Raw genomic sequence first — 27,185 nt, 5'->3', positions numbered from 1 at the left:
GGTTCCGTAACAGTCAGTAGAAACATGTCAAATGATGTACTGAATCATCATCATCTTTAGAATGTTGTTTACATACATCTTGAATAACGTTCCAACCGGAGATTTAGAATGACTTTAGATGAGCGATGGAACGCAGGTCCTTCCCATGTGAACGCGCATGGTGAAAGCATGGTCAACTCGTGGCAGTGGCAATATGAGTTCTGTTATACTCACAGACATAATTCAAACAGTTTTAGAAACTTCAGAGTGTTTTCTATCCAATACTACTAATAATATGCCAATATTAGCAACTACGACTGAGGAGCAGGCTGTTTACTATGGGCACCTCTCATCCAAGCTACTCAATACTGCCCCTGCAGCCATAAAAGTTTCCCCAACAGCAACCTTTTCCTGGCTGCTATTTCCTCCACCATCACCTGAATGTCTTTTCTTGGTTATCCATTTTTGATTTTGATATATCTAGTCTGATGGTTAAAATGTATGAAAAATAACCAAATAACCAAATCCGATCATCCCTGTCACATAGGCTTATTGGTTTCAAGCACGTCACTAACGTCAATACAGAAATACATTTATTTACAAAGTTCTTAAGAAAGATATTTATGAAGTTCCTAAGAACATTTTGAAGAATTGCATTTATGAACTATGTTATGAACTTCCTATTTTTTTCGTAAGTAAAGTTTTGTGAATCCGGCCCCTGGGGTGCAGAAAAATGGCATTTGGTGCTCTGGACTCATAAGTCAAAATTTGAAATACTTGGCTGTAACAGAAGGCAGTTTGTTCGCCGAACGACTGGAGAGCGGTACACAAATGAGTGTCTGCAGGCAACAGTGAAGCATGGTGGAGGTTCCTTGCACGTTTTGTGCTGCATTTCTGCAAATGGAGTTGGGGATTTGGTCAGAATGAATGGTCTCCTCAATGATGAGAAGTACAGGCAGATACTTATCCATCATGCAATACCATCAGGGAGGCATCTGATTCGCCCCAAATGTATTCTGCAGCATGACAACAACCCCAAACATACAGTGAACGTCATTAAGAACTATTTTCAGCGTAAAGAAGAACAAGGAGTCCTGGAAGTGATGCTATGGCCCCCACAGAGCCCTGATCTCAACATCATCGAGTCGGTCTGGGATTACATGAAGAGAGAGAAGAACCCAAGGCTGCCTAAATCCACAGAGGAACTGTGGTTAGTTCTCCAAGATGTTTGGGCCAACCTACCTGCTGAGGTCCTTCAAAAACTGTGTGCAGGTGTACCTAGATGAATTGATGCTGTTTTGAAGGCAAAGAGGGGTCACACCAAATATTGATTTGATGTAGATTTTTCTTCCGTTCACTCACTTTGCATTTTGTTAGTTGATAAATATAAACTATTAACATGACTATTTTTGAAAGCATTCTTACTTAACAGCATTTTTTCACACATGCCTAAAACTTTTGCACAGTACTGTATATATACAGTGGGGAGAACAAGTATTTGATACACTGCCGATTTTGCAGGTTTTCCTACTTACAAAGCATGTAGAGGTCTGTAATTTTTATCATAGGTACACTACAACTGTGAAAATCCAGAAAATCACATGATTTTTAAGTAATGAATTCGAATTTTATTGCATGACATAAGTATTTGATACATCAGAAAAGCAGAACTTAATGTTTGGTACAGAAACCTTTGTTTGCAATTACAGAGATCATACATTTCCTGTAGTCCTTGACCAGTTTTGCACACACTGCAGCAGGGATTTTGGCCCACTCCTCCATACAGACCTTCTCCAGATCCTTCACGTTTTGGGGCTGTCGCTGGGCAATACGGACTTTCAGCTCCCTCCAAAGATTTTCTATTGGGTTCAGGTCTGGAGACTGGCTAGGCCACTCCAGGACCTTGAGATGCTTCTTACGGAGCCACTCCTTAGTTGCCCTGGCTGTGTGTTTTGGGTCGTTGTCAACTGGAAGACCCAGCCAAGAACCATCTTCAATGCTCTTACTGAGGGAAGGAGGTTGGCCAAGATCTCACGATACATTGCAGAAAAGCATCCCCAAAGAATGATGTTTCCACCTCCATGCTTCACGGTTGGGATGGTGTTCTTGGGGTTGTACTCATCCTTCTTCTTTCTCCAAACGCGGCGAGTGGAGTTTAGACCAAAAAGCTCTATTTTTGTCTCATCAGACCACATGACCTTCTCCCGTTCCTCCTCTGGTTCATCCAGATGGTCATTGGCAAACTTCAGATGGGCCTGAACATGCGCTGGCTTGAGCAGGGGGACCTTGCGTGCGCTGCAGGATTTTAATCCATGATGGCGTAGTGAGTTACTAATGGTTTTCTTTGAGACTGTGGTCCCAGCTCTCTTCAGGTCATTCACCAGGTCCTGCCGTGTAGTTCTGGGCTGATCCCTCACCTTCCTCATGATCATTGATGCCCCATGAGGTGAGATCTTGCATGGAGCCCCAGACCGAGGGTGATCGAACGTCATCTTGAACTTCTTCCATTTTCTAATAATTGTGCCAACAGTTGTTGCCTTCTCACCAAGCTGCTTGTCATTGTCCTCTAGCCCATCCCAGCCTTGTGCAGGTCTACAATTCTATCCCTGATGTCCTTACACAGCTCTCTAGTTTTGGCCATTGTGGAGGGGTTGGAGTCTGTTTGATTGAGTGTGTGGACAGGTGTCTTTTATACAGGTAACGAGTTCAAACAGGTGCAGTTAATACAGGTAATGAGTGGAGAACAGGAAGGCTTCTTATAGAAAAACTAACAGGTAAGTGAGAGCCGGAATTCTTACTGGTTGTTGGTAGGTGATCAAATACTTATGTCATGCAATAAAATGCAAATGAATTACTTAAAATCATACAATGTGATTTTCTGGATTTTTGTTTTAGATTCCGTCTCTCACAGTTGAAGTGTACCTATGATAAAAAATGACAGACCTCTACATGCTTTGTAAGTAGGAAAACCTGCAAAATCGGCAGTGTATCAAATACTTGTTCTCCCCACTGTATGTTTTCTATTATTATGATTGTTCAGGGGCTGCTGCTACAACCTCAGCACCCCTACTTCCCGTGGCTATGCTAATGAATTATAAATATACATTTGACCTCTCTCTTCTCTTTTCCTCTGTTCTACTATTATGCACCAAGCTACATTGTAAGCATACACACAAACATCAACAGAATGCACTTACATAAAAGTATTTACAACTGAAAGAGATAGTTTCGGAAGAAGAAGAACAGAAATGTAGAAAGAAAGAAAGAAAGAAATAAAGAAAGAAAGAAAGAAAAAGAGAGAAAGAGACAGACGAAACCCACCATGAAGATCCTCAGGTCTGGTGAGGTCAATGACCCTGTGGCCCATCTTTCCATCCTCTCCCAGGTTGCCCAGGTGCTGACTCAAACTCTCAAAGTGCATCCGCTCCTAAAATACAAAGAGGTCAAAGGTCAATCAAGGTTGAGTACAGTTCGAGTCTGCCTAATAGTAATAGATAATAATAGAGAGAGAGAGAGAGAGAGAGAGAGAGAGAGAGAGAGAGAGAGAGAGGAGGGAAAAGAGAGAGAGCGGCCCCCTAAAGATAGAAGGACAGCCATTGCAGCTTAGGGGGGATAGAAGGGATAGGAAAGTAGAAGAGAACAGGAGAGTAAATGAAGAAAAATGAAGAGAGAGAGCGAAAGATAGATAGATAGATAGATAGATAGATAGATAGATAGATAGATAGATAGATAGGAGGGAAAAGAGAGAGAGCGGCCCCCCAAAAAGTATGTTTAGCCACTAAAAGAAACAATACGCCAGATCTACCCAGCACTACCATGTAAGCTGACTCAGTGCTCCCCACCCATCCTGCCTACTGTCTCTGATTATTCTGCGTTGCCTGCCCACCATCCCGCCCTCTCCCTCAAATGAGTCCAGCATGCAGTCTGTAGCCCTCCAGCTAAAATTACCCTGCCACGCTCCCGAACTGTGCTGGAAAACAAGGGCCTCCACAATCACCACACATCCACTCATTCCTCCACCTCTCCTCCTCCTCTCCCTGTTTTCTGGTGACAAAGGCATTTTGTTTGATGGAGGGAATGGTTGCTGGATGAAGTCATGCCGCGGTAGACGCTGGCAGCGCCGATGGAACTTGGGGCCTTTTGTTTTTATATATATATATATATATATATATGTAGGGAGCCAGGGAGGGCCAATGTCAGCACGACGTTAAGGGCTGTAATCAGACCACCACAGAACATGTGCCTGGGCAGCGCTGCACATACCACAGAATCTGCTCACAGAGAACTAAGAGAGAGGACTAACACTGGACGACCTACTGAGAACTAACACTGGACCAACAGAGGATTTACAGAGATGACTAACACTGGACCAACAGAGGATTTACAGAGATGACTAACACTGGACCAACAGAGGATTTACAGAGATGACTAACACTGGACCAACAGAGGATTTACAGAGATGACTAACACTGGACCAACAGAGGACTTACAGCGATGACTAACACTGGACCAACAGAGGATTTACAGAGATGACTAACACTGGACCAACAGAGGATTTACAGAGATGACTAACACTGGACCAACAGAGGATTTACAGAGATGACTAACGCTGGACCAACAGAGGATTTACAGAGATGACTAACACTGGACCAACAGAGGACTTACAGAGATGACTAACACTGGACCAACAGAGGACTTACAGAGATGACTAACACTGGACCAACAGAGGACTTACAGAGATGACTAACACTGGACCAACAGAGGACTTACAGAGATGACTAACACTGGACCAACAGAGGATTTACAGAGATGACTAACACTGGACCAACAGAGGACTTACAGAGATGACTAACGCTGGACCAACAGAGGATTTACAGAGATGACTAACACTGGACCAACAGAGGATTTACAGAGATGACTAACGCTGGACCAACAGAGGATTTACAGAGATGACTAACACTGGACCAACAGAGGATTTACAGAGATGACTAACACTGGACCAACAGAGGACTTACAGAGATGACTAACACTGGACCAACAGAGGATTTACAGAGATGACTAACACTGGACCAACAGAGGATTTACAGAGATGACTAACACTGGACCAACAGAGGGTTTACAGAGATGACTAACACTGGACCAACAGAGGATTTACAGAGATGACTAACACTGGACCAACAGAGGATTTACAGAGATGACTAACACTGGACCAACAGAGGATTTACAGAGATGACTAACACTGGACCAACAGAGGATTTACAGAGATGACTAACACTGGACCAACAGAGGATTTACAGAGATGACTAACACTGGACCAACAGAGGATTTACAGAGATGACTAACACTGGACCAACAGAGGATTTACAGAGATGACTAACACTGGACCAACAGAGGACTTACAGAGATGACTAACACTGGACCAACAGAGGACTTACAGAGATGACTAACACTGGACCAACAGAGGACTTAAAGAGATGACTAACACTGGACCAACAGAGGATTTACAGAGATGACTAACACTGGACCAACAGAGGATTTACAGAGATGACTAACACTGGACCAACAGAGGATTTACAGAGATGACTAACACTGGACCAACAGAGGATTTACAGAGATGACTAACACTGGACCAACAGAGGACTTACAGAGATGACTAACACTGGACCAACAGAGGACTTACAGAGATGACTAACACTGGACCAACAGAGGACTTAAAGAGATGACTAACACTGGACCAACAGAGGATTTACAGAGATGACTAACACTGGACCAACAGAGGATTTACAGAGATGACTAACACTGGACCAACAGAGGATTTACAGAGATGACTAACACTGGACCAACAGAGGATTTACAGAGATGACTAACACTGGACCAACAGAGGACTTACAGAGATGACTAACACTGGACCAACAGAGGATTTACAGAGATGACTAACACTGGACCAACAGAGGATTTACAGAGATGACTAACACTGGACCAACAGAGGATTTACAGAGATGACTAACACTGGACCAACAGAGGACTTACAGAGATGACTAACACTGGACCAACAGAGGACTTACAGAGATGACTAACACTGGACCAACAGAGGATTTACAACGAGGACTAATTTAGGACTTAATCTGTAACAGGACTCAGTATGACAGCAGGCCTAGAGTCAGTCCAATGTGGTCGCTTGTAAATGACAACAATGACTAATCAACATTAGCTACATAGTTCAAAGCTATAAAATACCATCTTAAAATATACTATTATTGCTTTACAGGAATGGGGCTTGTCCAACATTCGACTCAATCTATATTTCGGAACTTAAAGAGACACACAGAGCTCCTCTATTGCCTGGGCTCTCCTGAACTCGATGGCTGGGCACACATTTTAACGGGTTGCTATGGCAGCACTATAAACACTGCACTGGCCGAGCAGTTTTATCAGCGTCATGTTCAGCTCATTACTGCGTCGACGTGTACAGGCAAACCCTGCTCTAACTGACCCAAAACATTTACTGCCTCCTCCAGGAGCTATGAAGTCCCTCACTCCTCCTCCTCATCCTCCTCTCCCCCTTCCTGCTTTCACTGTACCTGTCATCTCTCAATACAGAGGCCTTGTCCTGTTGTCCATGGAAAGTGAAGGAGCTCACACCCTGTTTCATCCAGTTGTAGCAGCAATAATACATATTTATATCTATAAGGCCTTGATTTTGGACGCAAAAGTACTTGTATATGACTTTGCTCAAAAACTACAAGGTGCATACTGACAATGAGAATGCACACCAGAACAGCCAGGGAATACCACAACACATTTCCTGTTGGGACTGACAACAGAGACTGCTGTGTGGTGACTGGCCTGGCTTGACTCAAGTCACCCACATTTCTAATGTTCTCCTCAACGGTCCCTCCTTTCCCTGCAGTGTGGCACACAAAAGAGCTGGTGTAACATAGTTGAGTAGTCCCGACAGCTGATGTCAACTACTGACAGAGTTAAGTAGGCTTAGTGACAGGACGTTCTATAAAGTACCAGTGCTCTGCTGAGTAGGACACACTGAATGCTCTACGCAAGGCCAGCTCACTCAAAACTGGAATAAACTTACTCCACACACATACACACAGGCACACACACAAGCACACACTAATATACATGTAGACACACACAAACACACACACGCACACAGAAACACACAGGCACACAGGACAAACACCCACGCACTCACACTCTGTGGCTATTTTAGTGTGCTTGCTTGGCAGCTGCGGGCCTTGTTGGAAGCAGCGTAAGCGTAACGCGATACTCAACAATGCCACTTGCTGGCCAGAGCTAGTGTCTGGGCGCAAGGCGAGCTATAATGACATTAACATGGCCAAGGCCAGCCCAGTGCCAGGACACGGCAGCAGAAAGAGGACTCCTGGATCACCGCCAGTAGTACAACTTATAGCAAAGGGAATCTTGCTAAAATTGAAGGATGACTAAGGTTCAGGCCCGCGTACGCACACACACACACGCGCACACACACACGCACACACACACACGCGCACGCACGCGCACGCACACACACACACACCACACACACACACACACACACACACGCGCACACACACACACACGCACACACACACACGCACACACACACACGCGCACGCACGCGCACGCACACACACACACACCACACACACACACACACACACACACACACACACACACACAGACACAGACACAGACACACACACACACACACACACACACACACACACACACACACACACACACACACACACACACACACACACACACACACACACACACACACACACACACACACACACACACACACACACACACACACACACATACAGACACACCACACCCACACACAGACCATCAGCATAGCTCCATATGAAGTTACACCCTCTTCACCCCGTGGTGTATCCTTAGAACACAGTCATGTGTGTTGATGCCCCTTGTAGCAGAGACCAGATTAGGATCAGGTGTTTCAGTAGTTTCATACTGCCTAATCTAATGCATTTATAAAGAATGTCCCAAAAATAGATATGAATATTGCTGGGAAAAAATTATTTTCATGAAAGCATGACGCTCAGACTCAAATATAATGAATACAAAGTACAAAGTGTAGCATCTCCATTTGATTGGATTAGTTACATTAGTGATCTGCAGAATGGAGGTGGTGAGTCATGTCAGCTTTCTCTATGAATTGACGAGGACAGAGACAATTCTGTGAGTGGCAACAACAAAAAACTCCCTTCTACAGAAAAATAATAGATTTAAAGCTAAGAAAAGTGTGTTTGAGGAACCGTTGTCAGGTAACGAATAACACTGAAGAACAAACAGTGGCCTGTGGTGTTTTAGAACCCGGAAACAATAACTTTGAGAGTTTCCAAATGAGCTTTTTATTAGGAGGAAAGGAGCCACAAAGTAAATTGCTTGCATTGCTCGGTTTGTCCTTATAAAGTGAGAAAATATAGTGTTGGTACATGTGAGAACCTATTGTTCACAATATACCAGGCTCCGTTTGATGATTTAAAATCATTGACACATTTAGACGTTTTGATTAGGATCACGTCAACCCATCTGCAAAGAACACATTCAAAACACTGATAAATAGCATCATATTTTTCTCCACTTTATGCTAAACAACTCCCAATCAAAAACAGAAAGTAATGTTTAATATGTACAGGAAACGTGGCCTGTAGTTGGAGCTGTGGCCTCTAGTTGGAGCTGTGGCCTCTAGTTGGAGCTGTGGCCTCTAGTTGGAGCTGTGGCCTCTAGTTGGAGCTGTGGACTCTAGTTGGAGCTGTGGCCTCTAGTTGGAGCTGTGCCTCTAGTTGGAGCTGTGGCCTCTAGTTGGAGCTGTGGCCTCTAGTTGGAGCTGTGCCTCTAGTTGGAGCTGTGGCCTCTAGTTGAAGCTGTGTCCTCTAGTTGAAGCTGTGTCCTCTAATTGAAGCTGTGGCGTCTAGTTCGAGCTGTGGCCTCTAGTTGGAGCTGTGTTCTCTAGTTGGAGCTGTGGCCTCTAGTTGGAGCTGTGGCCTCTAGTTGAAGCTGTGGCCTCTAATTGAAGCTGTGCCTCTAGTTGGAGCTGTGGCCTCTAGTTGGAGCTGTGGACTATAGTTGGAGCTGTGGCCTCTAGTTGAAGCTGTGGCCTCTAGTTGAAGCTGGGGGCTCTAGTTGAAGCTGTGGCCTCTAGTTGGAGCTGTGGCCTCTAGTTGAAGCTGTGGCCTCTAGTTGGAGCTGTGGCCTCTAGTTGGAGCTGTGGCCTCTAGTTGGAGCTGTGGCCTCTAGTTGGAGCTGTGGCCTCTAGTTGAAGCTGTGGACTCTAATTGAAGCTGTGGCGTCTAGTTGAAGCTGTGGCCTCTAGTTGGAGCTGTGTCCTCTAGTTGAAGCTGTGGCCTCTAGTTGAAGCTGTGGTCTCTAATTGAAGCTGTGGCCTCTAGTTGAAGCTGTGGCCTCTAGTTGAAGCTGTGGTCTCTAATTGAAGATGTGGGCTCTAATTGAAGATGTGGCTCTAATTGAAGCTGTGGCCTCTAGTTGAAGCTGTGGCCTCTAGTTGAAGCTGTGGCCTCTAGTTTAAGCTGTGGCCTCTAGTTGAAGCTGTGGCCTCTAGTTGAAGCTGTGGCCTCTAATTGAAGCTGTGGCCTCTAGTTGAAGCTGTGGCCTGTAGTTGAAGCTGTGGCCTCTAATTGAAGCTGTGGCAGAGGGGATTCAAAGTATTTATCGCTAAAATATTAATGATTCCTCTGACTTTGTCCTTCCTCCCTTTCAAAATGTATTTTCCCTTGAGTCTATCCATGATTGACTGATCTGATTTATATTTTGAAGATCTTTTTTTTAACATGGGGGACCCCGTGGGTATAGGAACTCCTGCTACGAAGTGGCCCATCTCCTCTCTTCAACCCAGGGGGCATGGGGGTCTGAAGGCCCTCTGCCTAGACTGTGGTTCTAATTGGGTATAAACCCCCAAGTCTCTCTCACACACACACACACACACACACACACACACACACACACACACACACACACACACACACACACACACACACACACACACACACACACACACACACACACACACACACACACACACACACCAAAACCATCACTGTCATAGACTCAGCTGCTGTCTGTTCAAAGCAGTCGACTTCTGGGTGGCCGTGGATATGAATGAAGAGAGGATCTCGAGAGCACTGGCCAGGGTTCCAGAGAAAAAAGCAGACGCCACTATTTCCCTTCAACAGTACATGTATGAAATGAGAAAGTGACAGAATTGGCCTTGCCCCGTGTCAATAATTAGAGCGAGTGTACATTGTTCAGGCATCTGTCAGAATTTTCTTACCTTGTCTGTTGAGGCTAATGGTGCTCATTGAAAATATGTAGCGTTTGTGTGTGAGCGCTCATTGGTGTTTATTTGTTTATTCGGATCCCCAGTAGCTTTTGCAGAAGCAGCAGCTACTCTTCCTGGGGTCCACAAAATGCATGACATGTATCAAAGCATGGATAGACAAGGACAGTCGCACAAAACACTGATATGCTGATAGACAAGGACAGTCACACAAAAAACTGATATGCTGATAGACAAGGACAGTCACACAAAACACTGATATGCTGATAGACAAGGACAGTCACACAAAACACTGATATGCTGATAGACAAGGACAGTCACACAAAACACTGATATACTGATAGACAAGGACAGTCACACAAAACACTGATATGCTGATAGACAAGGACAGTCACACAAAACACTGATATGCTGATAGACAAGGACAGTCACACAAAACACTGATATGCTGATAGACAAGGACAGTCACACAAAACACTGATATACGGATAGACAAGGACAGTCACACAAAACACTGATATGCTGATAGACAAGGACAGTCACACAAAACACTGATATACGGATAGACAAGGACAGTCGCACAAAACACTGATATACGGATAGACAAGGACAGTCACACAAAACACTGATATACGGATAGACAAGGACAGTCACACAAAACACTGATATGCTGATAGACAAGGACAGTCGCACAAAACACTGATATACGGATAGACAAGGACAGTCACACAAAACACTGATATACGGATAGACAAGGACAGTCACACAAAACACTGATATGCTGATAGACAAGGACAGTCGCACAAAACACTGATATACGGATAGACAAGGACAGTCACACAAAACACTGATATATGGATAGACAAGGACAGTCACACAAAACACTGATATGCTGATAGACAAGGACAGTCACACAAAACACTGATATGCTGATAGACAAGGACAGTCACACAAAACACTGATATGCTGATAGACAAGGACAGTCACACAAAACACTGATATGCTGATAGACAAGGACAGTCGCACAAAACACTGATATACGGATAGACAAGGACAGTCACACAAAACACTGATATGCTGATAGACAAGGACAGTCGCACAAAACACTGATATACGGATAGACAAGGACAGTCACACAAAACACTGATATGCTGATAGACACATCAAAGCTGGGACCGAGAGACTGAAAAACAGCTTCTATCTCAAGGCCATCAGACTGTTAAACAGCCACCACTAACATTGAGTGGCTGCTGCCAACACACTGTCATTGACACTGACCCAACTCCAGCCACTTTAATAATGGGAATTGATGGGAAATTATGTAAATATATCACTAGCCACTTTAAACAATGCTACCTTATATAATGTTACTTACCCTACATTATTCATCTCATATGCATACGTATATACTGTACTCTACATCATCGACTGCATCCTTATGTAATACATGCATCACTAGCCACTTTAACTATGCCACTTTGTTTACGTTGTCTACATACTCATCTCATATGTATATACTGTACTCGATACCATCTACTGTATGCTGCTCTGTACCATCACTCATTCATATATCCTTATGTACATATTCTTTATCCCCTTACACTGTGTATAAGACAGTAGTTTTGGAATTGTTAGTTAGATTACTTGTTGGTTATCACTGCATTGTCGGAACTAGAAGCACAAGCATTTCGCTACACTCGCATTAACATCTGCTAACCATGTGTATGTGACAATTATTATTTTTTTTATTTGATTTGACAAGGACAGTCGCACAAAACACTGATATACGGATAGACAAGGACAGTCACACAAAACACTGATATGCTGATAGACAAGGACAGTCACACAAAACACTGATATGCTGATAGACAAGGACAGTCACACAAAACACTGATATGCTGATAGACAAGGACAGTCACACAAAACACTGATATGCTGATAGACAAGGACAGTCACACAAAACACTGATATGCTGATAGACAAGGACAGTCACACAAAACACTGATATGCTGATAGACAAGGACAGTCACACAAAACACTGATATGCTGATAGACAAGGACAGTCACACAAAACACTGATATACTGATAGACAAGGACAGTCACACAAAACACTGATATGCTGATAGACAAGGACAGTCACACAAAACACTGATATGCTGATAGACAAGGACAGTCACACAAAACACTGATATACTGATAGACAAGGACAGTCACACAAAACACTGATATGCTGATAGACAAGGGCAGTCACACAAAACACTGATATGCTGATAGACAAGGACAGTCACACAAAACAGTGGGGTATGTATGGGTGTCTGATGAGACCCCTGGTGACATGTCTTGTGGGGTATGTATGGGTGTCTGATGAGACCCCTGGTGACATGTCTTGTGGGGTATGTATGGGTGTCTGAAGAGACCCCTGGTCACATGTCTTGTGGGGTATGTATGGGTGTCTGATGAGACCCCTGGTGACATGTCTTGTGGGGTATGTATGGGTGTCTGAAGAGACCCCTGGTCACATGTCTTGTGGGGTATGTATGGGTGTCTGAAGAGACGCCTGGTGACATGTCTTGTGGGGTATGTATGGGTGTCTGAAGAGACCCCTGGTGACATGTCTTGTGGGGTATGTATGGGTGTCTGATGAGACCCCTGGTCACATGTCTTGTGGGGTATGTATGGGTGTCTGAAGAGACGCCTGGTGACATGTCTTGTGGGGTATGTATGGGTGTCTGATGAGACCCCTGGTGACATGTCTTGTGGGGTATGTATGGGTGTCTGAAGAGACCCCTGGTCACATGTCTTGTGGGGTATGTATGGGTGTCTGAAGAGACGCCTGGTGACATGTCTTGTGGGGTATGTATGGGTGTCTGAAGAGACCCCTGGTGACATGTCTTGTGGGGTATGTATGGGTGTCTGAGCTGAATGTTATTTGATTATTCAGACAATCTGGAATTTCCATCAAAGATATATTTCTTATAAAAACTAGAGAAGAACTTCATCTCTCATCAACCCTCAACCAGGAAAGACATGGCATGCGTGTCTTTCCTACATGCAGGTAGCCTAGTGGTTAGAGCGTTGGGCCAGTAACTGAAAGGTTCCTAGATCGAATCCCTGAGCTGGCAAGGTAAAAATCAGTCTTTCTGCCCCTGAACAAGGCAGTTAACCCGCTGTTCATCAGCCATCATTGTAAATAAGAATTTGTTCTGTATGTGTAGTTAAGGGCAAGGTGTGCTGCTGTGTTTTGAGCCAGATGCAGCATTGCTAGGTCTTTCCTGGCTGCACGTGACCATTTTACCAGACAGTAATCAAGAAGGGACATGATTAGAGCCTGAACAACTAGTACAGGTGATGATTGTGTCAAAAACGCAGAACATATTTTTAGAACAGACATACTGTATTTCTCCCCATCTTCACAACAACTTTTGCAATTTTCTATCTATTTATTTATTTAACTCGGCAAGTCGGTTAATTAAGAGCACATTCTTATTTACAATGACGGCCTGATAATTGACGGTCCAATGTGTTACCTTGGAGTTTAGCTTCCTCAACTTTCTCAATGGTCTTTATGTACAACTACAGTTGAAGTTAAGGTCATAGAATGTTTATTAAACTAAATACAATGATGTTAGTATTAGATGCATAAACACACATGTGCATGTGTATATGTGTGTGTATGCATCTACGTGTTTGAGTGTGAGTTTGTGCATGTGTTCATGTGTGTGGGTGCATCTTTATGTGCGTCGTGACTATCACCTTGTTGCCATTGCTGAGGCTCATGCCGCTCAGGGCTGTGAGCTTGGCCTCCAGGCTCTGCTGCTGCTGATGATGAAGCTGTTCTCTCTGGATCTGCTCCCTCATCTTCCTCGCCTCCTGGATGGCCTTCATCACCGCATCCTGGTCCCCAAACAACGCTGTGGAGTTCAGGCTGGATAGGATGTCTGTGGGTAGAAAGCATTGGCCGTCAGTGTCTGACTGTTGGCGGGCACAGCAGTAGACCAATCAACATTGTTGCTGTACGTGACCTCACAGGAAAAGATCTTGACACGACTGATTCCAAATGGACCACTACCTCCTCCTCTCTAGACATGTGTAGAGCTGAGAGGATTGGTTCCTCCTCTCTAGACATGTGTAGAGCTGAGAGGATTGGTTCCTCCTCTCTAGACATGTGTAGAGCTGAGAGGATTGGTTCCTCCTCTCTAGACATGTGTAGAGCTGAGAGGATTGGTTCCTCCTCTCTAGACATGTGTAGAGCTGAGAGGATTGGTTCCTCCTCTCTAGACATGTGTAGAGCTGAGAGGATTGGTTCCTCCTCTCTAGACATAGAGCTCAGAGGATTGGTTCCTCCTCTCTAGACATACGTAGAGCTGAGAGGATTGGTTCCTCCTCTCTAGACATACGTAGAGCTGAGAGGATTGGTTCCTCCTCTCTAGACATGTGTAGAGCTGAGAGGATTGGTTCCTCCTCTCTAGACATGTGTAGAGCTGAGAGGATTGGTTCCTCCTCTCTAGACATGTGTAGAGCTGAGAGGATTGGTTCCTCCTCTCTAGACATACGTAGAGCTGAGAGGATTGGTTCCTCCTCTCTAGACATACGTAGAGCTGAGAGGATTGGTTCCTCCTCTCTAGACATACGTAGAGCTGAGAGGATTGGTTCCTCCTCTCTAGACATACGTAGAGCTGAGAGGATTGGTTCCTCCTCTCTAGACATACGTAGAGCTGAGAGGATTGGTTCCTCCTCTCTAGACATAGAGCTCAGAGGATTGGTTCCTCCTCTCTAGACATACGTAGAGCTGAGAGGATTGGTTCCTCCTCTCTAGACATACGTAGAGCTGAGAGGATTGGTTCCTCCTCTCTAGACATACGTAGAGCTGAGAGGATTGGTTCCTCCTCTCTAGACATACGTAGAGCTGAGAGGATTGGTTCCTCCTCTCTAGACATACGTAGAGCTGAGAGGATTGGTTCCTCCTCTCTAGACATAGAGCTCAGAGGATTGGTTCCTCCTCTCTAGACATACGTAGAGCTGAGAGGATTGGTTCCTCCTCTCTAGACATACGTAGAGCTCAGAGGATTGGTTCCTCCTCTCTAGACATAGAGCTCAGAGGATTGGTTCCTCCTCTCTAGACATACGTAGAGCTGAGAGGATTGGTTCCTCCTCTCTAGACATAGAGCTCAGAGGATTGGTTCCTCCTCTCTAGACATACGTAGAGCTGAGAGGATTGGTTCCTCCTCTCTAGACATAGAGCTCAGAGGATTGGTTCCTCCTCTCTAGACATACGTAGAGCTGAGAGGATTGGTTCCTCCTCTCTAGACATACGTAGAGCTGAGAGGATTGGTTCCTCCTCTCTAGACATACGTAGAGCTGAGAGGATTGGTTCCTCCTCTCTAGACATACGTAGAGCTGAGAGGATTGGTTCCTCCTCTCTAGACATACGTAGAGCTGAGAGGATTGGTTCCTCCTCTCTAGACATACGTAGAGCTGAGAGGATTGGTTCCTCCTCTCTAGACATACGTAGAGCTGAGAGGATTGGTTCCTCCTCTCTAGACATACGTAGAGCTGAGAGGATTGGTTCCTCCTCTCTAGACATACGTAGAGCTGAGAGTATTGGTTCTTCCTCTCTAGACATGCGTAGAGCTGAGAGTATTGGTTCTTACTCTCTAGACATACCTAGAGCTGAGAGGATTGGATCCTACTCTCTAGACATACGTAGAGCTGAGAGGATTGGTTCCTCCTCTCTAGACATACGTAGAGCTGAGAGGATTTGTTCCTCCTCTCTAGACATACGTAGAGCTGAGAGGATTGGTTCCTCCTCTCTAGACATAGAGCTCAGAGGATTGGTTCCTCCTCTCTAGACATACGTAGAGCTGAGAGGATTGGTTCCTCCTCTCTAGACATACGTAGAGCTGAGAGGATTGGTTCCTCCTCTCTAGACATACGTAGAGCTGAGAGGATTGGTTCCTCCTCTCTAGACATACGTAGAGCTGAGAGGATTGGTTCCTCCTCTCTAGACATGTGTAGAGCTGAGAGGATTGGTTCCTCCTCTCTAGACATACGTAGAGCTGAGAGGATTGGTTCCTCCTCTCTAGACATACGTAGAGCTGAGAGGATTGGTTCCTCCTCTCTAGACATACGTAGAGCTGAGAGGATTGGTTCCTCCTCTCTAGACATACGTAGAGCTGAGAGGATTGGTTCCTCCTCTCTAGACATACGTAGAGCTGAGAGGATTGGTTCCTCCTCTCTAGACATACGTAGAGCTGAGAGGATTGGACAGGTATAAGCTACATAGAAAAAAGGTGGAGTTGTTACCATATTGCTTTTAGATCTCCAGCTCATTGAGATCTACACAGGTGCCTAGTGGGTAGGGGTGATGCCTTTATTTGTGGTTAGACAATGAAAGACTCATCTGTAAATTACATTTTTCCAACGGCAGTTTCTCTACAAGCACCCAATGTTCCCCTCCAGGAGAGCAAACTTTCCTCTACCTTCCTTGTCTAATTATCAGATGAAGAGGAAGTACTGTATGCTTGGGTGGCTGTTAAAAAAAGGCATAATATAGCACACAGGAAGGAACACGCGTGAAGTGGTACGTCCTCAAAGACACTCTAGAGGAGCTAACAAAATTGTTTTGGTGTAAGGCAATGATTTAGATTGGGCTTAATCACAGATAGCAGAGGTAGAGAACTAAAGTTTATGGTCCAGGGCAGACAATGATGTGAGAGATCTCTTTAAACCAAATAACGTGTGCTGGGTTTCACTGGTTCCGCTGCCTGGGTTTTCATTGGTACTAAATACAGGGCTTTGGGCACTCGTAAAAATAAATAAAAAACTAGGTCTCCTTTGGGGTTGACTTGAACTGGAGGTGGATGCTAGGAATGTTTGTGTGCAGTGTGATGGTGTTTGTGTGCAGTGTGATGGTGTTTGTGTGCAGTGTGATGGTGTTTGTGTGCAGTGTGATGGTGTTTGTGTGCAGTGTGATGGTGTTTGTGTGCAGTGTGATGGTGTTTGTGTGCAGTGTGATGGTGTTTGTGTGCAGTGTGATGGTGTTTGTGTGCAGTGTGATGGTGTTTGTGTGCAGTGTGATGGTGTTTGTGTGCAATGTGATGGTGTTTGTGTGCAGTGTGATGGTGTTTGCGTGCAGTGTGATGGTGTTTGCGTGCAATGTGATGGTGTTTGTGTGCAATGTGATGGTGTTTGTGTGCAATGTGATGGTGTTTGTGTGCAATGTGATGGTGTTTGTGTGCAATGTGATGGTGTTTGTGTGCAGTGTGATGGTGTTTGTGTGCAGTGTGATGGTGTTTGTGTGCAATGTGATGGTGTTTGTGTGCAGTGTGATGGTGTTTGTGTGCAATGTGATGGTGTTTGTGTGCAGTGTGATGGTGTTTGTGTGCAGTGTGATGGTGTTTGTGTGCAGTGTGATGGTGTTTGTGTGCAATGTGATGGTGTTTGTGTGCAGTGTGATGGTGTTTGCGTGCAGTGTGATGGTGTTTGCGTGCAATGTGATGGTGTTTGTGTGCAATGTGATGGTGTTTGTGTGCAGTGTGATGGTGTTTGCGTGCATTTTGTTTATTTGTACCTGTGAGTGTGTGCGCAGGCATGTGTGTGTGTTCACTGCACCCACCCAGTGAGCCTCTGCCCATGTTGGAGAGAGGGCTGGGGATGCGCCCCTTCCCCATGGTGATGGGGCTGGTCTTGTTGCTGGGGAACAGGGTGTGTGAGGGCGAGGACGGGGAGCGGTCGCCAGTCTTGGATCGGGCTGAGAGGTTCAGGGGCTGCGTCAACCCTTCCTCCTGTGGAAGACGAGGAGAAAGAGCAGGCACAGGGGTAAGAAAAGGCTGAAAACACCATGGACCTGTTAAATGGGCAAACAATTATTCTGACATTGTTATGATGGCATTATGACAGACTGCTTCATGTGAAGACCTGGTGAAAATGTAGTTGTCAGTTGAAGTGTGTATACACTGAGTGTACTAAACATTAGCAACACCTTCCTAATATTGAGTTGCACCCCCTTTTGCCCTCAGAACAGCCTCAATTCATTGGGTTATGGACTCCACAAGGTGTTGAATGTGTTCTGCAGGGATTCTGGCCCACGTTGACCCCAATGCTTCCCACTGCTGTGTTAAGTTGGCTGGAAATCATTTAGGTGGTGGACTATTCTTGATACACACAGGAAATTGTTGAGCATGAAAAACCCAGCAGCTTTGCATTTCTTGACACAAACCAGTGTACTACCATACCCTGTTCAAAGGCACTTAAATCTTGTGTCTTGCCCATTCACCCTCTGTATGGCACATAAGCACAATCTCAATTGTCTCAAGGCAGCAGGTGTTCTTAATATGTTGTACACTCAGTGTAGCTGTCGTGGTGTAAACTCTGCTGAGGGGGATAATTTCTCTATCCAACTGACTGAAGAGTCTGTCGTCCTGATACAACCTGACTCCTCTATTCAACTGAGCCTCTGAATTATGTTGAAGCATGTCTGTCTGGGAGTTCAGATTGACAGAATAAAAACATTTGAAGCAGACAGAAAAGTTGTGTTTGTTTATACTCAGTGTAGACCAGTGTGAATGATGTGTTTGAGAGTGAAATATTGCTTTAATACTTTGGTCGTGTTCCCCAGGGCACCGTCTTGAGACCGCACAGTATTCAGAAGCTGGGAAAAATAAGGCTTTGACCCTCAGATTGCTGCCTAAAAAATGTATTCACTCAATTATCCCGCTCTCAAGTTGTGGCCATTTATAAATACATTTGATCAACAAAAACCTCCTCTCTTTCCTAATCAAAGGTTCATGACCACATCACCTCACATTGAGTTTGTGAGGAATCCCTGGAAGGGGATAGAAACTGGAAGAGAATTCGTCAACACCACCTGACTGAGTTGTGAAAGGGAACACTAACAAACATGGATTTAATTTGGAACCAGTCTTGGGGAGAGGAGAAAGAACATGATTTGGGAGGCTGGGAGGACATTGGGATGCCAGTGTGGAGGGTAGAGAGAGTGGAAAGGGGTTGGGGAAGGTGGACGTTTCAGGGTGGAAGTTTCAAGTTTCAAGGGAAGAGTACTACTGTAGAGCTGTGGTGAGTTCTATTGTGATGCTGGTTGAACAGTATTGTGGAGCTGTGGTGAGTTCTGACTCCAGTCTATTGTGATGCTGGTTGAGCAGTATTGTAGAGCTGTGGTGAGTTCTGACTCCAGTCTATTGTGATGCTGGTTGCATCTTTGGTTAGTTCTGACTCCAGTCTATTGTGATGCTGGTTGCAGCTGTGGTGAGTTCTGACTTCAGTCTATTGTGATGCTGGTTGAGCAGTATTGTGGAGCTGTGGTGAGTTCTGACTCCAGTCTATTGCGATGCTGGCTGAGTAGTATTGTGGAGCTGTGGTGAGTTCTGACTTCAGTCTATTGTGAAGCTGGTTTAGCAGTATTGTGGAGCTGTGTTGAGTTCTGACTCCAGTCTATTGTGATGCTGGTTGAGCACTATTGTGGAGCTGTGTTGAGTTCTGACTCCAGTCTATTGTGATGCTGGTTGAGCAGTATTGTAGAGCTGTGGTGAGTTCTGACTCCAGTCTATTGTGATGCTGGTTGCAGTGGTGGTGAGTTCTGACTCCAGTCTATTGTGAAGCTGGTTGAGCAGTATTGTGGAGCTGTGTTGAGTTCTGACTCCAGTCTATTGTGATGCTGGTTGAGCAGTATTGTAGAGCTGTGGTGAGTTCTGACTCCAGTCTATTGTGATGCTGGTTGAGCAGTATTGTAGAGCTGTGGTGAGTTCTGACTCCAGTCTATTGTGAAGCTGGTTGAGCAGTATTGTGGAGCTGTGTTGAGTTCTGACTCCAGTCTATTGTGATGCTGGTTGAGCAGTATTGTAGAGCTGTGGTGAGTTCTGACTCCAGTCTATTGTGATGCTGGTTGAGCAGTATTGTAGAGCTGTGGTGAGTTCTGACTCCAGTCTATTGTGATACTGGTTGCAGTGGTGGTGAGTTCTGACTCCAGTCTATTGTGATGCTGGTTGCAGCTTTGGTTAGTTCTGACTCCAGTCTATTGTGATGCCTGGTTGCAGCTGTGGTGAGTTCTGACTTCAGTCTATTGTCATGCTGGTTGAGCAGTTTTGTGGAGCCGTGGTGAGTTCTGACTCCAGTCTATTGCGATGCTGGTTGAGCAGTATTGTGGAGCCGTGGTGAGTTCTGACTCCAATCTATTGTGATGCTGGTTGAGCAGTATTGTGGAGCCGTGGTGAGTTCTGACTCCAGTCTATTGCGATGCTGGTTGAGCAGTATTGTGGAGCCGTGGTGAGTTCTGACTCCAATCTATTGTGATGCTGGTTGAGCAGTATTGTGGAGCCGTGGTGAGTTCTGACTCCAGTCTATTGTGATGCTGGTTGCAGCGACCCCACATAGACACATGGCTCTCATTATTGCCTCGTCGAGTCAAGATGAGGCGTATGCTCTCGAGCTCACTCCAGTAAAGAGGTCTGGGCCCATGCCAAACAGCAGCCATCGCCAATGTGTGTGTGTGTGTGTGTGTGTGTGTGTGTGTGTGTGTGTGTGTGTGTGTGTGTGTGTGTGTGTGTGTGTGTGTGTGTGTGTGTGTGTGTGTGTGTGTGTGTGTGTGTGTGTGTGTGTGTGTGTGTGTGTTTGTACACACGTGTGTGTTCATTCCCTTTCACTTGAATCATTGATTCAGTCAGAGAGTTATATACTGTGTAACCAAGGTCCAAAACAAAAACACACAAAGTCAATCATAAAGAGAAGGCTCACCTTAACATGAGTGACAGGACTCAACACTCTCTTCTCACTCTTTAAGCCGGGGGGCGATAGGGGGTCTGATGAGTTGGGAGGCTGTGGCAGTGAGGCCATTTTGGCTCCAGGTGAGATCTGCATGCTGGCCAGCTGGGCGGCGTACAGCTGCTGCAATGAGAGGAAATAGGGAAACTGACAAGCTATTAACATCAGCAGCCAGCCGCTAGAGCTGGCTTAGTTCCCACCTCCCTCGCTGTGTGTCACACGCCCACACGCACTTCAGAGAAACAACACAGAGGCCCTGTCTATAGCTGGTTGTGACTTAAAGCTCAAATGAAAAAGACACCCACAACTATGAGCATTGTTGGAGGCATGTGTTTGTTTGTCAAGGTTCAGATCCAGAGAAAACACATTTAACTCAAACCGTCGCCAATCTATCTACAATTCCGATTCATTCAACAGATGGTGGTGTTCAGAGTGGCTTGCTCATCGATTGATATCAATGCTTGGATCCAGTTTGAGGTTTTGAGTTTTTCCTCAAAACTTCAAGTCAGAGAAATGCTTCAAGTTAAATGTCAGAGTAAAGTTTCAGAGAAATATATTTTTTAACTCTTTCAAAGAATTAATGGAGAATAAACCTCAATTTCAGAGAAATCCTATAAAGCTTCAGCCAGTCCAAGACACTTAGTAAAACAACCCAATCTAGAAAAGTGAAACACAGTCTCTGTCTGAGGTCCAGCAGTCTGAATCAAAGCTCTGACCACTGCCTGAAACCACTGTCAACCTCCGTTTGAGGACTTGACAACATATCAAAGCCCCAATCCTGCATGAAAACCACCCAGACATGGCTTGTGTTCAGTAGGACTTGGCCTGCCTCTCTTCCTCCTCCTCTAATATCTCAATTTCTACACTCTTCTTTTATCTTCTCCTCTCCTGTCTCCTCTCTCACCGTTCTCCACTCTTCTCTCCTCTCCCTCATCTCCTCCCCCCTCTCCTCTCCTCTCCTCTGACCTCAAGCTCTCTCTCCTCTTGTCCTCTCCTCTCTTTCCCCTCTCTACCCCTCTCCCTCTCTCCCCATTGTATCATTGCCCCAGTGTTGTGAGATCTGATTTCCTCTCAGTCTAACCGCTAGGCCTCATGAGGACTCTGAGGTCCGTGGAGGAGGGTGGCAGACACACGAGAAGCAGAGCAGACGGGAGGAAGGCTGCGCCGTCTCATTCTGTGGTTCAGGCAACGAGTTGGACAGCCTCTCTCTCGAGCCAATATTAAACACAAACAGAAGGGGCCCTCGCCGCGATGAAACAAAGCCCTGGTGTCACGGCGCTTATTTTCCTTGGCGAGTATGAGGAGTGCCCGGGCCAACCTCTGGCGATATGAGATCCGCTCAAGAATGTGCTTTGAATGACTGGTAGGGCCTCGCGCGTCTATCATTCACGACCACAAGAGTAACTTGCTGTGGTGATGGCTGTTGTTCATACAACTGCGGAGAAGAGGAGAGCTGAGGTTGAGGTATACACCTTGAATGTCTCCGAGGCCCAAGCAAACGTACAAACACACACACCGTCTCTCTCTACTGAGTAAGGATTATGTATGGGAATGATTTAGACAGTTAGACACTGGTAGACTGAGCTATGGGCCCCTATACCCAAGCACACTCACACAAACTTCAAACAAACAAACAAACATTCACATTCATACCCCCACACAAACTAAAACAGAGATAGTCCACCTTTCAATATGGCTGCCAAAATAACATCAGACAAGAGCTTTGCACAGAGAGCTGACAAAAAGCGACCAGTCGAATGTAAATAGGGAGTCAAACGGTGCACCTTTCTAGTAACATAGTAAAAGACTGCCACAGTCATTTTTAGCCCCATTGAGCCTTGCCAACTGGCATAATGCTTTTTAAAGTCAAACAAACAAAAGCATTGAAGACAGGCCTTTTTCTCCCTTTTCCGCCCAAAAACCTGAGGGATCGATGGCCGGCTAGAAGCCAATGTGCAACGTAAACAACGGCAATCTGACCTCTCGCTGTTCAGTAAACCCTGAGGGAAGATAATGCAGTGATTTCTTTTTAAATTACAAATTGACAAACAGTCTTTAAAAACAAAACTCTCTATTGGACGGGGGCTCTGGCTGTTAGTGCTAATTTGACTGAAACTAAATGATTAGTCTGTAATTTTCCTCCATCAGTGCTGGTTTTGATAGCCATGTTAGCATAATAATATGCTAAGAGAAAGGTATGATGTGCTTTATAGGGGGCTGAGTAGGAGTGCTGATCTAGGATCATTATGGGCTTTAAGATCATAATGAATAAGTTAACATGGATTCTATACCTGCCCCTAGCGGGACTGGTACAATCCCCTTGGCTAGCTTCTTGTAGCCTCGGCTTTCTATTGATCTCAGTATCAGGAAAACACATGGGGGTTGGAATTTTTCAGCAGGTTAAGCAGGGAGAGAAAGGAGAAAAAGGGACTGACTGACTGACGCTTACCAAGAAAAGGCTAAATTAACAACTTCTGGTGTGTGTGTATTCTTATGTATGTGTCTGTTTGCGTGCGTGCGTCATGCGTGCTCACACAAGTTCGTGTGCGTGTGTAAACGTACATATGTGTAAAAGTCACAGTAAGTGTGTCTGTATATATAAACACAGCAAAAAAAAGAAACGTCCTCTCACTGTCAACAGCGTTCATTTTCAGCAAACTTAACGTGTAAATATTTCTATGAACATAACAAGATTAAAAAACTGAGACATAAACTGAACAAGTTACACAGACATGTGACAAACAGAAATTGAATAATGTGTCCCTGAACAAAGGGAGCTCAAAATCCAAAGTAACAGTCAGTATCTGGTGTGGCCACCAGCTGCATTAAGTACTGCAGTGCATCTCCTCCTCATGGACTGCACCAGATTTGCCAGTTCTTGCTGTGAGATGTTACTCCACTCTTCCACCAAGGAAACCTGCAAGTTCCCAGACATTTCTGGGGGGAATGGGATTGACGTGCTCAATGGGATTGAGATCCGGGCTCTTCGCTGGCCATGGCAGAACACTGACATTCCTGTCTTGCAGGAAATCACACACAGAACGAGCACTATGGCTGGTGGCATTGTCATGCTGGAGGGTCATGTCAGGATGAGCCTGCAGGAAGGGTATCACATGAGGGAGGAGGATGTCTTACTTGTAACGCACAGCATTGAGATTGCCTGCAATGACAACAAGTCTAGTTCGATGATGCTGCGACACACCGCCAAAAACCATGATGGACCCTCCACCTCCAAATCGATCCCACTCCAGAGTACAGGCCTTGGAGTACCGCTTATTCCTTCAACGATAAACGCAAAGCCGACCATCACCCCTGGTGAGACAATACCACGACTCATCAGTGAAGAGCACTTTTTGCCAGTCCTGTCTGGTCCAGCGACGGTGGGTTTGTGCCCATAGGCGATGTTGTTGCAGGTGATGTCTGGTGAGTGACCTGCCTTACAACAGGCCTACAAGTCCTCAGTCCAGCCTCTCTCAGCCTATTGCGGACAGTCTGGGCACTGATGGAGGGATTGTGTGTTCCTGGTGTAACTCAGGCAGTTGTTGTTGCCATCCTGTAACTGTCCCGCAGGTGTGATGTACCGATCCTGTGCAGATGTTTTTACACGTGGTCTGCCACAGCGAGGACGATCAGCTGTCCATCATGTCTCCCTGTAGCGCTGTCTTAGGCATCTCACAGTACGAACATTGCAATTTATTGCCCTGGCCACATCTGCACATCTGTATGTTCACCAAGATGAGCACGGACCATGGGCATCTTTCTTGTGGTGTTTTTCAGAGTCAGTAGAAGGGCCTTTTTAGTGTCCTAAGTTTTCATAACTGTGACCTTAATTGCCTACCGTCTGTAAACTGTTCGTGTCTTACAACCATTCCACAGGTGCATGATCATTAATTGCTTATGGTTCATTGAACAAGCATGGGAAACAGTGTTTAAACCCTTTACAATGAAGATCTATGAAGCTATTTGGATTTTTACGAATTATCTTTGAAAGACAGGGACCTGAAAAAGGGACAATTCTTTTTTTGCTGAGTTTATACATACAGTCGTGGCCAAAAGTTTTGAGAATGAAACAAATATTAATTTTCACAAAGTTTCCTGCATCAGTGTCATTAGATATTTTTGTCAGATGTTGCTATGGAATACTGAAGTATAATTACAAGCATTTCAAGGCTTTTATTGACAATTACATGAAGTTTGCAATCCACCCTGGCATGCTGTCAATTAACTTCTGGGCCACATCCTGACTGATGGCAGCCCATTCTTGCATAATCAATGCTTGGAGTTTGTCAGAATGTGTGGGTTTTTGTTTGTCCACCCGCCTCTTAAGGATTGACCACAAGTTCTCAATGGGATTAAGGTCTGAGGAGTTTCCTGGGAATGGACCCAAAATATCAATGTTTTGTTCCCCGAGCCACTTAGTTATCACTTTTGCCTTATGGCAAGGTGCTCCATCATGCTGGAAAAGGCATTGTTCGTCAGCAAACTGTTCCTGAATGGTTGGGAGAAGTTGCTCTCGGAGGATGTGTTGGTACCATTCTTTATTCATGGCTGTGTTCTTAAGCAAAATTCAGCCACTCCCTTGGCTGAGAAGCAACCCCACACATGAATGGTCTCAGGATGCTTTACTGTCAGCATGACACAGGGCTCATGGTAGCATTCACCTTGTCTTCTCTGGACAAGCTTTTTTCCAGATGCCCCAAACAATCAGAAAGGGGATTCATCAGAGAAAATGACTTTACCCCAGTTGTCAGCAGTCCAATCCCTGTACCTTTTGCAGAATATCAGTCTGTCCCCAATGTTTTTCCTGTAGAGAAGTGGTTTCTTTGCTGCCGTTCTTGACACCAGGCCATCCTCCAAAAGTCTTCGCCTCACTGTGCATGCAGATGCACTCACACCTGCCTGCTGCCACTCCTGAGCAAGCTCTGTGCTGGTGGTGCCCCAATCCTGCAGCTGAATCAACTTTAGGAGATGGTCCTGGCGCTTGCTGGACTTTCTTGGGCGCACTGAAGCCTTCTTCACAACAACTGATCCGCTCTCCTTGAAGTTCTTGATGATCCGATAAATGGTTGATTTAGGTGCAATGTTACTGGCAGCAATATCCTTGCCTGGGAAGCCCTTTTTGTGCAAAGCAATGATGACGGCACATGTTTCCTTGTGGGTAACCATGGTTGACAGAGGAAGAACAATGATTCCAAGCCCCACCCTCCTTTTGAAGCTTCCAGTCTGTAATTTGAACTCAATCAGCATGACAGAGTGATCTCCAGCCTTGTCCTCGTCAACACCCACACCTGTGTCAACGAGAGAATCACTGACATGATGTCAGCTGGTCCTTTTGTGGCAGGGCTGAAATGCAGTGGAAATGTTTTTGGGGGGATTCAGTTCATTTGCAGGGCAAATAGGGACTTTGCAATTAATTGCAATTCATCTGATTACTCTTCACAACATTCTGGAGTATATGCAAATTGCCACCATACAAACAGAGGCAGCAGACTTTGTGAAAATGTATATTTGTGTCATTCTCAAAACCTTTGGCCACGACTGGACATATACAGTTGAAGTCGGAAGTTTACACCTTAGCCAAATACATTTAAACTCAGTTTTTCACAATTCCTGACATTTCATCCTAGTAAAAATTCCCTGTCTTAGGTCAGTTAGGATCACCACTTTATTTTAAGAATATGAAATTTCAGAATAATATTGGGTCAAACGTTTCGGGTAGCCTTCCACAAGCTTCCCACAATTTTGTGAAGTGCACCAGTCGCTCCAGCAGCAAAGTACCCCCACAACATGATGCTGCCACCTCCGTGCTTCACGGTTGGGATGGTGTACTTTGGCCTGCAAGCCTCCCCCTTTTTCCTCCCCCTTTTCCAAACATGTTCATTATGGCCAAACAGTCCTATTTTTGTTTCATCAGACCAGAGGACAGAGTCCCCATGTGCAGTTGCAAACCGTAGTCTGGCTTTTTTATGGCGGTTTTGAAGCAATGGCTTCTTCCTTGCTGAGCGGCCTTTCAGGTTATGTCGATATCAGTCTTGTTTTACTCTGGACATAGATACTTTTGTACCTGTTTCCTCCAGCATCTTC

General features: G+C 45.2%; 1 protein-coding gene across 1 annotated transcript in view; it reads right to left on the bottom strand.

Annotated features, from left to right (window-relative positions):
* LOC118359350 (transcription factor SOX-6) overlaps positions 1 to 27,185 on the bottom strand; it is a 216,043-nt gene that overhangs the window by 27,093 nt on the left and 161,765 nt on the right. The window contains exons 10-13 of the mRNA XM_052480705.1: positions 21,075 to 21,224; positions 17,941 to 18,109; positions 14,079 to 14,263; positions 3,301 to 3,406 (exon numbers count right to left, since the gene is read on the bottom strand). Of these exons, the coding sequence (XP_052336665.1) occupies positions 3,301 to 3,406; positions 14,079 to 14,263; positions 17,941 to 18,109; positions 21,075 to 21,224 (610 nt within the window). The remainder of the gene's footprint in view (positions 1 to 3,300; positions 3,407 to 14,078; positions 14,264 to 17,940; positions 18,110 to 21,074; positions 21,225 to 27,185) is intronic.

Source organism: Oncorhynchus keta, chromosome 26, assembly GCF_023373465.1.
Source record: "Oncorhynchus keta strain PuntledgeMale-10-30-2019 chromosome 26, Oket_V2, whole genome shotgun sequence".
In the NCBI taxonomy this organism is placed as follows: domain Eukaryota; kingdom Metazoa; phylum Chordata; class Actinopteri; order Salmoniformes; family Salmonidae; genus Oncorhynchus; species Oncorhynchus keta.
This window is presented reverse-complemented; position numbering and strand designations above follow the sequence as displayed.